At 50.9% G+C, this 14,502-nt stretch overlaps 1 protein-coding gene across 1 annotated transcript in view; it reads right to left on the bottom strand.

The window, feature by feature from the left end:
* Nucleotides 1–11,138: 11,138 nt before the first annotated feature.
* Nucleotides 11,139–14,502, bottom strand: part of Kcnk3 (potassium two pore domain channel subfamily K member 3) — a 36,207-nt gene continuing 32,843 nt past the window's right edge. The window contains exon 2 of the mRNA XM_034514622.2: nucleotides 11,139–14,495. Within this exon, the coding sequence (XP_034370513.1) occupies nucleotides 13,549–14,495 (947 nt within the window). The 3' untranslated portion in view covers nucleotides 11,139–13,548. The remainder of the gene's footprint in view (nucleotides 14,496–14,502) is intronic.

The following is a 14,502-nucleotide window of genomic DNA, read 5'->3' on the forward strand; positions in this document are numbered from 1 at the left end:
CACAGTTGAAATCAGTGTGGTTTTCTGGCTCCAGTCTGGCGGTCTGTCTCTGTCTCTGTCTCTGTCTCTGTCTCTGTCTCTGTCTCTCTTCCTCCCTCCCCTTCTCCCTTCCCCCTCTCTCCTCTCACTTCTCTCTCTTTCCAAGGCTTTGGGACACATTTGCTTTAGTTTTCTGTACTGAGGATGGACCCTTATTTGAAAGAGAAGGTTGGGACAAGATGGTTTCTATATGGCAGACTCAGGAGGCATTGAAAAAGTGGCTCTTCTGTGCTCTCTGTAAATTCTTCTGCAGATTTCCTCATGCTTCTAAGACCCCTTTCATGCTGACCAGCTCCTTCCTCCTGAGCCTTTCAGCTGTGGAGATTTAGGCAGCCGTACCCACCTATGCGTGGGACCTTCGCTCCTACAATGGCCACAGCTTTGCTTCCCTGTTGGCTTTATGGTTAGGTAGGAAGGAAAGGTCAACTGTAGAGTGCCGAGCCAGGTGTTAGGTGTGGTAAATAACAGGGCCCGTCTTCCCTCAGATCAGGATGGACTGAGAGAATGGTGTGTGTGTGTGTGTGTGTGTGTGTGTGTGTGTGTGTGTGTGTGTGTGCAAGCCAGGGGTTGTCCTTGGGCATGATTGCTCAGGAGCTTTCTATGGTGAGATGGACTTTCTTACTGGCCTCAGCATTGCTGAGTAGACTATGCTGGCTTCTGTCTCTGCCCTTGCAGCTTGGTGGTTGCAACTTTGTGACAAATGTTTGGCTTTTTTTTTTTTAAATGTGGGTTCTGGAAATGAACTTGGGTTCTCATGCTTGCATGGGATGCTCTTTACTAACGGAACTACTTCCCTAGCCCCTCAGCTAACACTTTATATATTTATATGTTTGTCTGTCTGTCTGTGTGTGTGTGTGTGTGTTTATTACCTATCTAATCATCTATCTACCCACACAAAAGTCATCTATCTATCTATCTATCTATCTATCTATCTATCTATCTTCTGTCTGTCTGTCTGTCTAGCACTAGGGATCAAATCTAGGGCCTTATACTTGCCAGGGAAGCATTAAGCTACACGCCAGCCCTCCAGATAGTGCTAATTTTTGATATGTGAGGTGGAAACAGCCTGGCATCAGGGTAGTCCAGGAAGAAATCTAGTCCCAGTGTTCTGGGAAAATCTTCACATGCCTGCCACCACTCCAACCAGGGGTTCACTCCAGGGGAGACGGCGTCCTGTGGAGAGAGACTTGGTTCTTCTGAGCTCTAAGGTGGTGAAGGAAGGAGCCCAGAAGATAGCTGGTACCCACCCTTCCTCAGCATCCGCACACTTCTGTAACAGTCTGCTCTTTCTTTCTGTTCAGAAGTCCAAGAATAGTCACAGATTTGTTTTCTGTCCTTTTATGTTTTTCCCCCTTTTAAAACATTATATAAATGAAATAATATAATATACACTCTTTTGAAAAAAATTATTCTGTATGTGCATATGTGGGGTGGTGGTGCTTGTACCATGGCTATATAAGGAGATTTTCTACCATGTGGGTCCTCAGAATCAAACTCATGTTGACTCAGGCTTGGCGTCAGTCACTTACCTTTACCTGACAAGTCACCCCTCCGGCCCCAGTGCATGCCCTCTTAAAGTGTCTGTTGTTCTTATTTGGTGCTGATGGTTGAGCAGGTCTCTTGTGCTTTACCACTGAGCTGCACTCCCAGGCCCCGTGCTCCTCCTTTTTTTGTATGATGTCTTTCACACAGGATGGCAGCTTTGACATTGGTGACATTTTATCTTGTGCCTTGGTAGCACCATCCAGTGCATGGTTGTGTGGCACTCCTTGACACAGTTTTCTTAGCCTTCTGCCCGCTGACAGAGCTGGGGATTGTTTCAGATGAGGCTCTGTAGCCCTAAGGACCCCTACTCTGTCACTGTTGCTACGTGCCTACCCCTTCCTTCTCTGAGCCTTCCTTCCCTTCTAAAACATGAAACTATAGACTCTAATCCTGTTCCTAAGGGTCCCTCTGGCTACCATTATAATTCTCTCTTGTTACCATACCTCATGCATCCCCACCAACCCAGCCCAACCCAGTGCACCAGGCTCTGTATCATTTGGGACAATTGCACACATCGACAAGTTCAGGACTTGGGTGTTCTAGGCTCTTTAGGGCCAGTCTCTGAAACCCAAAGGGCACAGCTCTGTAGCTTAAGAGTTCTGGAGGCTTGGTGGCTCTGGCTCTAGTTTGGAGTTAGAAAGGGATTTAGGTACCATCTATGTGACAAGCCAAGCTTGCCTAGGCTCCTGGAAACAGGTGTCGGCGCCTCATGCAGCAGACTTACTCTGTTGGCAGTAGGGTGTGTGGAGCTGGCTGTGCCCATCCCTGCTCCCTTCCATGAGCCCTCACTCCTTCCTCCATCCTCTCAGCAACCTCAGCATGCCTGACTTAGGCTGCAGAGAAGGGCTGGCTATCTGTCCATCATGACAGCTGGGGGCAAGCGACCAGATCAGAGATCAATCCTGAGTCACACAGGTTTTGGGAACACAGAGGTGTTTTCCCCATGGCCACATGTCACCCTATTAACCTGTTACTCCATCTTGGGGTCAGGCAGGGCTGGGTTCAAGCTCACCTCTTTTTGAGGCTGCTGCCCAGTCTATGGCCATGAGTGCCTGGGATGTGGGTGGAACAAGCCTGAGAAGGCCAGAAAACCAGGGAGTGGCTTGTGTGGAAGGCACTTCAGTGTCCTTGGCTTAGGCCAGAGATATAGCTCCATCCTGCTGCACACAGAAGCCTAAGGAGTTCTTAAATCACATGTTACCTATTTATTGTGAGTGTGTAAGCATGCTCGTGCCACAGCCTGCGTATCGAAGTCAGAAGACAATCTTTATAGTTGGTTCTCTCCTTCTTCTATGCAGGTACAGGGGATGGGATGCAGATCTCAGACGTATCAGTCAGAAGTTCCTAACCTATGAGCCATCTGCCTGGGCCCTGCTGAGTTCATCTCTATTCGGCTGAAACCTGGATTCCTTTTTTTTTTCTTTGTAGCTTTGGCTATCCTGGAACTTGCTCTGTAAACCAGGCTGGCTTCAGACTCAGAGATCCTCCTGCCTTTGCCTCCCAAATTCTGGGACTAAAGGCGTGCGCCACCACCGTCCAGTGAAACCAGGATCCTTGACTTTGCCTCAGAAAAGAATTTCAGGATGAGCCAGTGTGCAGCAGAGTAAGAGTTTATTAAGAAAAGATTTTTACCAGGGATATAAGCATAGGGGTTACTAGCAGAGTCACCCAGGAGAAAGATTGACCCTCACAGGTGTGGGTGTGGGCCTCTCAATAGAGTGGTGCCTAGGGGTCTTAATAGTAGCCATATATATGATTTTGGGGAGCTGTCAAGTTACCTCAGGAAGGGTTGTTAAATGTTCCCTTCCTTTTCTGGTGAATGAGATCATGCTGTGGTTCCTCAGGTGCCTAGAATAGGATTACAGTCTGAGAAGGTAAAACTACAGGTCACAAGGGTTGCACAAGAAATCCCTGTGAAATTTCCAGGGAATTGTGGGTTTGCTGCTGGGAAAGGAGACAGGCCACACTCAAAGGTTCTATATACTTAGGATCTAAGCAGGGCCCATGGCTATGTTTTAAAACATTCTAATTTGAAACAGCTCCCTATAAAAAAAGCACATTGTTTCTGTGCAGGCAACCTTCACAGTAAATGTTCATTGTGATGGGATCTTTTTTTAAAATGTTGATTAATTTATTCTGTATGCGTGTGTAAGTGCAGGGTCATGCATGCTGCACGGCACACGTGTGGGGGTCAGAGGGCAACTTGTGGGAGTTGGTTCTCTTTGGTCAGCTTGTGGGATGCCAGAATCACACTCAGGTCATCAGGCCTGTGCCTTTATCCTCTAAAGTTTTCACCAGCTCTGTGCCAAAACTCTTGACCCTCAGCTGGAGGCGAGTCTTCAATCAGACTTGGAGGTGAGGGTCTCCTTTCCTTTCCCGTGTCCCGCTAGTTCCCTGCCTTTCTATTATGCTTCAGAGCTATACAGCCTTGGGTTCGAGACCTGGTCCTGATAGTTACCGGTTAGGTGATTTAGGGCAAGTGACCTTGGGCAGGGAGGTGACCTTGTTCCATCATCCCCTTTGGATGCAGCTGGTCACACTCTGTCCTGCAGGGGAGGAAGGAGCCTTCCTCCCCACTCCTAGCCCAGTTTCCACAAGCATTTCCTGAGTTCAGCTTCCCACACCTCCCAGACCGACAGCCATCAAGTTTCCTGGGGCAGTTTCAATCCTGAGTGCTCTAAGAAGGGTCCTTTGGGCCCTCAGCTCAGGAATAGATATGTTGCCTATGCAAGGAGCTGAGTCTGAGCTGGGAAGGCTGAGCAGAGCTCAGGAGTCTGGATGGGGTGAGCCCAGCTTATTGACAATGCAGTTCAGATAAGATGGTGGCCAGCACATTGGCTGGGAGGTCTGAGCTGGGTGAGGAAGATTTTGGTTTTTTTTTCCTCTACTTTCTTTGGTGCTCATCTTTCCTTTCTTTCTTTCTCTCTTTCTTTCTTTCTTTCTCTCTCTTTCTTTCCTTCTTTCTTTCTCTCTTTCTTTCTTTTCTTCTTTTTTTCTTTCTTTCTTTTCTTTTCTTTTCTTTCTTTCTTTCTCTTTGTCAGGGTCTTACATTGCCTAGGCTGGCCCCAAACTTGCTAGGTTGCTGAGGATGACTTTGTGATGTTAAACTCCTGATCATAATGTCTCTACCATCCAAGTGCTAGGATTACAGGTGTGTGCCCGCCACACTTGGTTTATGCAGTGCCAAGAATCAAATTTGGAGTTTTGTGCATGCTCGGTGAACACTTTACCAATGCCTCCTATTTCAGCCTGCTATTCTTAGAAAGTTCAAGTCCCCAACTCGGTTGTGACATCTTAGGGTCTAGGGAGTGGCGAATGTTGCTGGAACCCCCACCACCTGCCAGATTTGATTAAACAGACTGTTTTAGAGTGTACATAAATGGAAGAGGTGAGGAGCCAGGCCAGCAACAGTTCACAAAGAACATGCTGGAATAAATGTCATCTGAAATTAAGAGCCTACTATCTGGTCCTGTCCTCTTTGATATTTTCATCAAAGGCTTGAATAATGGCCCTGAAGGCTAGATTATCAAATCAGAGGGAGACGTGGAGCTGGGAGATGGGAGGAATCAATGTGTGGCAGGACCAGACTATGACCCTGGAACATCATGGAGAGCCAGTATCGTCTAAGTGTACAGTCTTAGACCAACATAAAGAGGAGCCATAGCTCAAGCCCAGCATGGGAGAGTCCTGCCCCGGAGGATGTGTAACACACCCCAACATTTCCTATTACCCTCAAGTCTTCCACCAGAACACACAGCCAAGGACAAAAGGGTGTTCTCTATTCTCCCCAGATGGGACAACTAGCAGGAGGGTGGGATAGCAAGGAATGGTGCCTGCAGTTGTAGGTTGACACTTGAGGATGAAACCCAGTCACGTGTGGCATCGGGACTCCCTCAAAGACCCCACAGAAGGGGAAGACATCTCTTGTCTGAGGACTCACTGATGTTTGTTCCTGCGATGGAAGGACAGAACAGGGGCAGAACTGGCCAGATCTCATGGGCACTGTTTGGTATGGTCAACATGCAAAAGTGTCCTGTGTGCTGACTGGACAATGGAAGATGGCGTAGGGCTGGTTTGGGGACCAGAGGAAGCTACAGGGTTCTAGAGGGGCAAGCAGTGTGGAGAAAATCAGCTTGCCTTTCTGTGAAAAGGACTGAAGAGGTTCCTGAAAGGACTCTGGACCCCAGTGGGTGCCAGCACCTGCATCCTGGCCTCAGAGAGGTTTCTACTGTCTCTTTTGTCGTTCTTCCCAGCTGGCTGTGGAACAGCCAGAAATAGAAGGAGGGGGTGGAGGAGAACACATCGCTTCCATGTCTAAGTTCCTTACCCGAGCCTGAGGTTTGGTCTGTCTTGGGAGCAGGGAAAATACCAGTGCTCAGTGGATTTGATGGAAGTTTCCAGTTGAACCTGATTGGATGAGGTACCTCTCTACACCAAAGAATAACACAAATCTTTGTGACTGGCTCTCAAAGTCCTTTAAAAGACAGGAGCAAGAGATGCAAACCAGGCTAATTTAAGCCCCGAAGGGAAGGTGAACAAACCACCAAGCAGACCTGTTTCTTCCTCTCTGTGGTCCTCCAGGTTTAGACTGTGCAGTATCCTATTTGGGAAGGGCCATGGGGACTTCAATAGCCAGTAGCACAAAATGCATTTGGGTTCAGCCCCCTCCACTTCCCATGACAAGAGCTTCTTTAGTTAGGGATTCTGGGTTCCCTCAGTAGCCCAGCAAAGGCCTTTGCCTTTCTCTTTCTACTATTATCATTGGGTCTGCAGTGTTTCCCTAAAGGTCACAAGATGACTGCCGCAGTTCTGAAGGGTACATAGACCTGTCTCGTCAAAGTATAGGGGCATTTCTACTCCTCTGATGCCTTCTTATAGGAAGAAGGCCTTTCCCAGTAGTCCCACTGAAGCCATCCCTGAAGAGTTGCAAACAGAGACAGGACCTAATGTTGAGGTCACTGGAATCAGTTGAGTCCTTGGGCTTGGGTTTGATGAAGGACGAACCTTTAAGAGATGACAGCAGTCTGTCATCAGGCAGAAGGTTACGGGAATGGTTCTTGCTTTGATAGCCAACACAGTCTGCCACAATGACTCTCACGATGAACTCCAGCAAGGCCTTGGTGGGCTGTGAGCTCAGTGAAGCCGTCTGTCTGAGAGTCAGTAAATGCTAGCCTTGAGTTCCGAGGGGAGTGGCTTTCAAGGCAGAGGAGGGGATGAGTGTCACCTCTGTGTTGGCTGGTTCTATGTGGCACAGCCAGGAGAAGTGAGAAAGCTGTCCTTGAGAAGGGGGTCAGGCTGGTGGGGGCATCCAGATGTATATTTACAGGAAAGGGGGCAGAACAACCAGGTATTTGACCCGAGAAGGCCTGGAGGTTGCTGTCCATGTGGAGAGCCACTTGTTTGGATATCATCTGCCCTCCAGTGACAGCCTCAAAACACAGCTCTTGTCTCAGTGGAAGGAAGACATGATGGTCCTTAGAGTTACCCTTTAGTGGGGGACGGGGTCACTCAGAGGGTGGGGCCCTGTGGGCTGGGCTGTTCAGCAGCTTCTTGTTTGGGGAGGGGCTAAGTAGCAAGGCTGTGAGCAGTGGGAAGGCTGAGCTCAGTCCCAGGCCCTAGAGGGCACATCCTCCAACCTCTGGGATCTCCTTTGAGAAGGACCAGAGGACATCTTTACACAAGGCCCCCAGCAGGCAAATGTCTAGGGCTCTGTTGTTCCTCAACTTAAGGCAGAACAGGACTCTTCACTTACAGAGGGTGTGAAGTCCAGAGTGAGGCAGGCTCTTTACCCTGGGGCAGCTCTGCTCTTCAGGGTTTAACCCGCACAGTCTATTGGCACAGGGTCTCTCCAGTCCTGATGTCAGAGAGCTCAAATCTCAGGCCTTCTAGGACTTCAGTCTGACCCTGGAGCGAGAGCACAGCATTCCATGGCTGTGGATAGCCTGTGTGCTCAGGTTTCCTATTCCTGGAAGCTAGAACTGTGGCAGATGAAGACGTGTTGAGGTGGCCTGGGTCAAAGGCATGATTTTTGTTTCTCCAGCTGAGGGCAGGGATTGTTGGCTGGACATTCTACTGACAGGGTGAAGTAGGTGAAGAGTCCCTTACTCTCTGTCCCTGTTTGCCAATGACTTCTTGGAACTGTGTCCACCTGAATCCTCCTTAAGCTTGGGACCTGTCCAGCTCACTGAGAAGCTGTAAACAACAGGGCACTGGCTGTCTCAGATCTCTTAGGACCTGACTGCTGTCCTGGCCCCAGCACAGTAGCCACTAAGGAGACACTTTAGGCTCTGCTCAGTTCCTCTGATACTAAGTTCTGTGACTTTGGTCACAAGGCAAGACCTTTATCTTTCTGATAGGGTGTAGATTCTTGTTTAACTAATATTGCTGTCCTTGTGGTCAAATGCTGTCAACATGGACTCTCCAGGTATGTGCATCACTGAGGGGATCAAAGAGACCAGTGCCATCAGAATCCCACCCATGAGTCCTCTATGCAGCCAGGAGACAAGGGGTTGTGAATCTTCTAGTTTGTCCAGATGTGATGTAAATTTCCAGCATAAAAGTGACTCAACTCCAGAATTAGAACTTTCCTCCAAAGTCAGAAGCAGAGGTACCAGAGTTCTGAGCTTGTGCTCTTGCATGCTCATGTGTGTATGTGTGCACGTGAGTCTATGTGTCTGAATGTGTGTGTGTGTGTTGGAAGAGTACATATTGACAAGCTAGGTTCTGCGGTTATTAACCCTGGATGTACCAGCATCTTGTTTCATGAGCTTGGACCTATCATTTCTTTTCTGTGAACCCAGTTCCTTCCTCTGAAAGGTGGGGGCTGGTGCTCTGATCTGGGCACCTGCTTCCACTCATGTCTATTTTTCTATGTCCTTTGACAAGGAGGGTAGGGGAAGCTGGAGGTCTGTTGTTTCAGCATCATAGGAGGACGCTGAGTCCACTTAACACTGGGCTTGTTAGGCTGAGGAGGAGAGGGAGCCTTGGTCTCCTCAATGGTCAAACCTTTTCCAATGACAGTGACCACTGTCAGGCAGCGTCCAATATGATGAGGGAGGGGGCACAAGCTTCATCCATCTACCATTTGCCCTGGTCCCATGTTCAGATTTGCCACCAGCTCCCTGCCTGCTTTTGGACCAGAGGGCTGGCTGCTCTGACCCTTCCCCTCCCCGGGTGGTACATAATGGCCTTTGCTAGTGCATTTCATGTTGTTAAAACAACAACACTGTAACATTGGCAAGTTACAGATGGCTTACCAATTATTTATGTTTACTGAGAACTTTATGTAGCCCAGATTGACCTTAAACTCACCATGTAGCCCAGGATAACCTTGAACTCCTGATCCTTCTACCTCTATCTCTCCAGTGCAATTACAGGCCTGTGACACCTTTGGGCAGTGCTAGATAGAGACCAAGCATTGGCTTTGTGCATGCTAGGCAAGAACTCTACCAACCGAGCTACATTCTCAGCCCCTACACTTTCTTTAGAATGTAGTTGGGGATAAGAGGGAAGGATGGGACCTATTTCTCTATCAGTGATATTGTGACAGCCGAGGAGATCCCAAAGCGTGCCCTGGGAGGTCTGGGATGTGAAGTATCAGGCAAACAGTATCATTCTGGTACAGAATGAGTTTGAGTGGCACTGAAAGCAAGCAGTAGTTTCGCTGCAGGACTTCTTAGAACCTTTACTAAGCTAAGAATTTTGTGGAGTTCCAACGGTCGGTGACATGTGCAGCTTTCTTCCAAACTCATCAGAACAAGGACTACCTTTCTCTTCCTTCTTGGTGTTTTGAGACAGGCTATAGACAGGCTGGCCTCAAACTCACGCCAATCTCCCTGCCTTAGCCTTCTGAGTTGGGAATTGCAGGCCGGAGTCACCAAGCCCAGCTAAGCACCTCCCCTAAGCGTTGCCTGTGGCATACTTAGAGAGGACCAGCCATTGCACCCATCTTTTCTCTTGGCTCCCAGGAAGCCCATTCTCGATGATGCTCACCCAAATCACAGCGCTGGTGGGCACTTAAGACATTTGTTCCCACTCCCTCTCCTGTGCAGGTTTTCAACGTCCATTTTCCTGTATCTTTCAGTTCAGGCAGCCTCAGAGGTAGGGAGGTTAGGGGATGACAGTGTCTGGACATGAAGATCCTGTTAGTGCTGAGCTCAGGGGAGCTCTGGGTGGAACTGGGGTACAGGTCTCCTCTAGGAATCCCTGCAACATCTGTTTGTGATACTTCCTTTGTCCAGGCGATGTTGAAAGTAGGGCAAGAGGCACATATTTGTGTCCTGCAAGGCACTGCTTAGGAAAGTACAAGTGACCGTGTGCTGGACGCCACTGACCTCCAGAAGGACTCACCTCTGCGGACGCTGCATCTCGTAGAGCTATGAGAGGCAGGAGCAGCAGGCCTTTGAGCTTTGATTGAGATGAAGTAGTTTTAGGAGTGGGTGAGCCAGGCTCTTACTGTGCCCACACGGAGGCCAGCAGATTACCAGTAAACACGCCATAGGACCTGTTTGCTGTTACTTCAAGGGATGGCCAGAGATTCATCCCAGAGAGGCTGGCACATCCTGGAGAGGGCACAGGCTTTCTTTGAATCCAGAACCTCCCCACCAATGTGTCCCGTCTCTCTAGTTGGTCTAAGTAGGTGGAAAGGATGATTAGGGAAGCATGTCTCTGACCCCAGGTCCTTCTTTCTCTAGTGCGTGTCAATCTGGAGATAGCAAACTATCTGTGGGCAAAGAGAATCAATGGAGTAGGTCCCAGATGGCATTTATAACAAGGAACAGAATGGATATGCACGCCCTGAATGTGGTAGGGTGGTTGTGAGTCATGACGTGCAGAGATTTTGGTGACAAAGATATTACTATGGCTCATGCTTAGGGAAGCCTGGATACCGTTGGCTAGTTGATTCAGGTGTTGGCACCAACTGGGCACAGTGTATCTTCTTTCTATATATCTGTCTTGGACTCTGGGGTCCATTTCCAAGCCTGAGGTGTCCCTCTAGACCATTAAAAACACACTTCAAGGAAAAGTATTTGTGATGTGCCCATCTTTGAAAGTGATATTATTTCCTGTGTGTGTCTGTGTCTGTCAGGCCTTAGGGCCAGGGCCTTTGCTAAGGGGAGGAGCACATGTCACTTCTAGAAGCTGGGGTACGTCCTGTTTGACTCTGCAGGCCAGCTGAGGAGAGAAAGTGGGGAATTGCCAGCTTTTCTTCTTATCCTAGGTTGCCATTCATGGCTGTGTGACTCAGGGCAAGTGACCTGCTCCCATTGACCTCGTTCACTTATGTACAGAGGGAGGAAAGGGCCCAGTCATTTCTAAGGTCTCCTTCTCCAGGAAGATGTTGAAGAGTTCTGGATCTTTTGAGAAAATCCCAAGGGAAGCCAGGGTTGACTCCCAGGTTTCTATGTAAGAAACCTATACCCAAAGGTCTGATAAGCCTGTCCGATAACCCTGAGGGGAATCCACTAGCCAGGTTTGCAGACATTGGTGAGACAGGGTGAATGAATGGCTGGGCATCAATCAAGGTGAGCAATGACAGAGCAGCGGGAACCAGATCCTGGTCTCCATGGACAGCATTTATTAGGCGCCATTCTCAGTGTGAAGACAAATGGGCAGGAGCTGCTGAAAGGGGCCAGGGCAGCCACAGCCTGGGGACTTAGGGGCTGCCCGGGTGGGTGTGGGGATGTCACCCACACATATTGCATATTCTGTGGCAGTGTGCCCAGGCATAAGGCATTGGGGAAGCAGAAAGGCTGCCTGCAGTGGGAGGGGGTGAGACAGGAAGTGACAGTGGCCTTCTAGTTCCCTAGGCAAGACCCTACAGGAGACCAGCAGTCCCCCATGCTTAGACCCCTAGGGCCACTCTGCTGCCTTCCCCACCCTCTCTGTAACTTTGGTTGTGGCTCCCTCGGATCTGACGGGACTTGACCCCTCGAGGGCAGGGTCACACACAGGACAGAGGCAGCCAGCACTGCCTTCAGCCCGACATAAACACAGACAGCACCTCTCCGGTTCCTGGCTCCCATTCCCCTTGGCCCATGGGCCAGCTACTCCACACAGACATGGGATACACACAGGCCAGATTCCTTCCACCTAAGGATTTCCCAGGACCTGGAGGACATGGTGGGGCTCTCTCTCTAGCTCCCCAAATGGTCAGGTTGGCCTTACTCAGCAGTATGGAGCTAGGCCTGGGAACAGTGAGTGGAAGGCAGCTCTATGGGGAGAGGTTTCCCTTCCCCCTTTCCATGGCACTGGGGACGAAACTCAGGGCTATACCCAGAGCCCCACACATACCCTTCTGTTGTCCTGGGCATTGTCCCACCTCCAGCTTGTCCCCAGTAGCAAGCCACCCTCCACCTGGGTTGTAGGTAGAGGAGGTGGATGGTATCGCAGGCCCAATACCTTCTTCCCTCCAGAGGGGCGTTCCTGGCTGCAGTGTAAGTTACTCTAGCAACTTGGGATGCATGTACCCTGGCTTCTAGGCCAGGGTTAACATCCCAGGATACCTGTCAGCTGTCTGGGCTGCTCTGCCCAGTCCCTGAACTCTCAAGAGTTCAACTCCTGGCTTTTAGTCCATGAGACTCAGTCCTGCTTACCTTGGTCCCAAGGACTTCCCTGCTTGTGAACAGAGACCAGGCTCCATTTAGAGGCGCAGTCTCTGGGCTAAAGAGTACCAGAGGCAGAGCCCTGGCAGTGGCTCAGGCTGGGGCTTTTGATTCTGGATTAAACCCCAGCTGCCTACACAATGTTGGGGTGCTGCCTGCAGGGGCTTTGCTTCTGAGGGCAGGCTGAGCCTGAAGAAAGAGCACTTGGGCTGGGAACGAGCCTGCAGGCCTGTTCCCCTTCAAGACACCCCGGGCAAGTAAATTTTTTTTTTTTTTTTTACCTGTTTTCCTCTTCTGAAAAATGGCCATAAGAACTGCCCAGGTGACTTAACCAGAGTGTTATTACACTCCAATGAATAAGGAGGTGGGACAGGGTTACTGGAGCTAAAAAAAAAAAAAATCTATGGAAGGATAGATGAACAGCAGCAGCCAGGGACAGCAAAGGGGAGTCTGTGTTTCAGATTCCAAGAGCAATCCTGAAGGCTGGGGTCTCCCAGGAGCCCCTGAGAATGTTCCCAGACTCCAGGTAGCTCACCTCTTAAAGTCACTACCCTGCAGAGGTGGAAGCCACAGTTTCTGCACACACTCTGCTCTAACATCTGTGGCCTGTCCTTTTCATTTTTTTTTCTATCTTGCCCTCTGGGGACTAGCTTTAGGGACTGCTGGGGTTTCCTTTTTTTTCTTTTTTCTTTTTTTTTTTTTTTCTCTTCCATAACTGCATAGCCATGCAAAAAAACAGAAGGGAGTGGACACATAAGGTAGTGGAAGGCTGGGAGACACGGCTGGGGATGAGAGAGCCAGGTGGGACTGAGTTGGGGGTGACCTGGACAAAGACACCTTGGGCTTTGGAGAGCCCAGGGGAGGTATAAGTAGAAAAGAGAGAGAGAGAGAGAGAGAGAGAGAGAGAGAGAGAGAGAGAGAGAGAGAGAGAGAGAGAGAGAGAGAGAGAAAGAAACACTAAACCAAAACAGAAAACAAAAACCGAGAACATTAGTTCCCTCGGAAGGTGAGGGGTCTGGGGCCCAGCAGAGCCTCTGAGGACTGGGGAGCTTCTCAGCAGCTCCCCCGTGGCTGCTTTCCCCGTCTCCCCACCCCCTAAGTTTCACATTTCTCGGAATTCTCCGGGCTCCGATGGGGGCTCCAGGGGTCCTCAGAGCCCAGCCTCCTGCTGGCTGGTGAAAGCCTGCACAGTTGGAGATTTAGGGGCGGGGGAAGAGTAGAGGTGGTGGTGGTGATGGGCTGGGGACTTCCCATGGGGCCCGAAGGCGTCTTTGGGGGGGCCTCCTGGCCAACTCCTGCGGCTTCTGCAGGCAGATCCCCCACCCCGCTGGCTCACAGGTGCTCCAGGCCTGGCTGTGGTTCACACCGAGCTCCTGCGCTTCATGAGGCCGCGGAAGGTAGCCAGGCTGTGCAGGCCCGTGGACACCGAGCTGATGGCTGAGCGCTGCGTCCCGCTGCACAGGCAGGGGTGCGAGGGCGTGTCGCTGTAGCGGCCGCCGCCTCCCGGCGACGAGTGGCTGTGCTCCACGCACGTGTCGGACGTGGAGAGGTCCCGCGGGATGATCATGGGGATGGAGTACTGCAGCTTCTCGCGGCTCTTGTACCAGAGGCAGGAGCACATGGACTGGAAGTGCAGCACCTCGGCATAGACGTTGCGGAAGCCGCTGCCACCGACGCCCACGCCCACGCCGCCCGCGGCCGCCGCGCATGTGACTGGGTCGCGGGGACGCACGCCGTCGCCCAGGCTACCGCTTAGGCAGCTCAGGCCACCCAGACCCACAGCCTGGCCGTTGTGCGTGAGCAGCGCGCGGTGCTCCGCGTCACGCTTCTCGTCCTCGGCGTTCATGGTCATGAATCGCAGCACCACGAGGTTGAGGAAGGCGCCGATGACCGTGAGGCCCGTGAGGATGTACACGAAGCTGAAGGCCACGTACTGCGGCTGCGTTTGCAGCGCCTGGTCCTTCTGCAGCGCCACGTAGTCGCCGAAGCCGATGGTGGTGAGGGTGATGAAGCAGTAGTAATAGGCCTGGAAGAAGGTCCAGCGCTCGTAGTAGGAGAAGGCAGCGGCGCCGATGCACAACGTGCTGATGCACGACACAAAACCGATGAGCACCATGTTGGCCATGGACACTTCGGCGTGCCGCATGCCCAGCCCCCTCTTTGCACGGTGCAGCAGGTACCTCACGAAGGTGTTGATGCGTTCACCCAGGCTCTGGAACATGACCAGTGTGAGCGGGATGCCCAGCAGCGCGTAGAACATGCAGAACACCTTGCCTCCGTCCGTGCTGGGCGCCGCATGACCATAGCCTGGAGA

This window comes from Arvicanthis niloticus, chromosome 11, assembly GCF_011762505.2.
Source record: "Arvicanthis niloticus isolate mArvNil1 chromosome 11, mArvNil1.pat.X, whole genome shotgun sequence".
NCBI lineage: Eukaryota > Metazoa > Chordata > Mammalia > Rodentia > Muridae > Arvicanthis > Arvicanthis niloticus.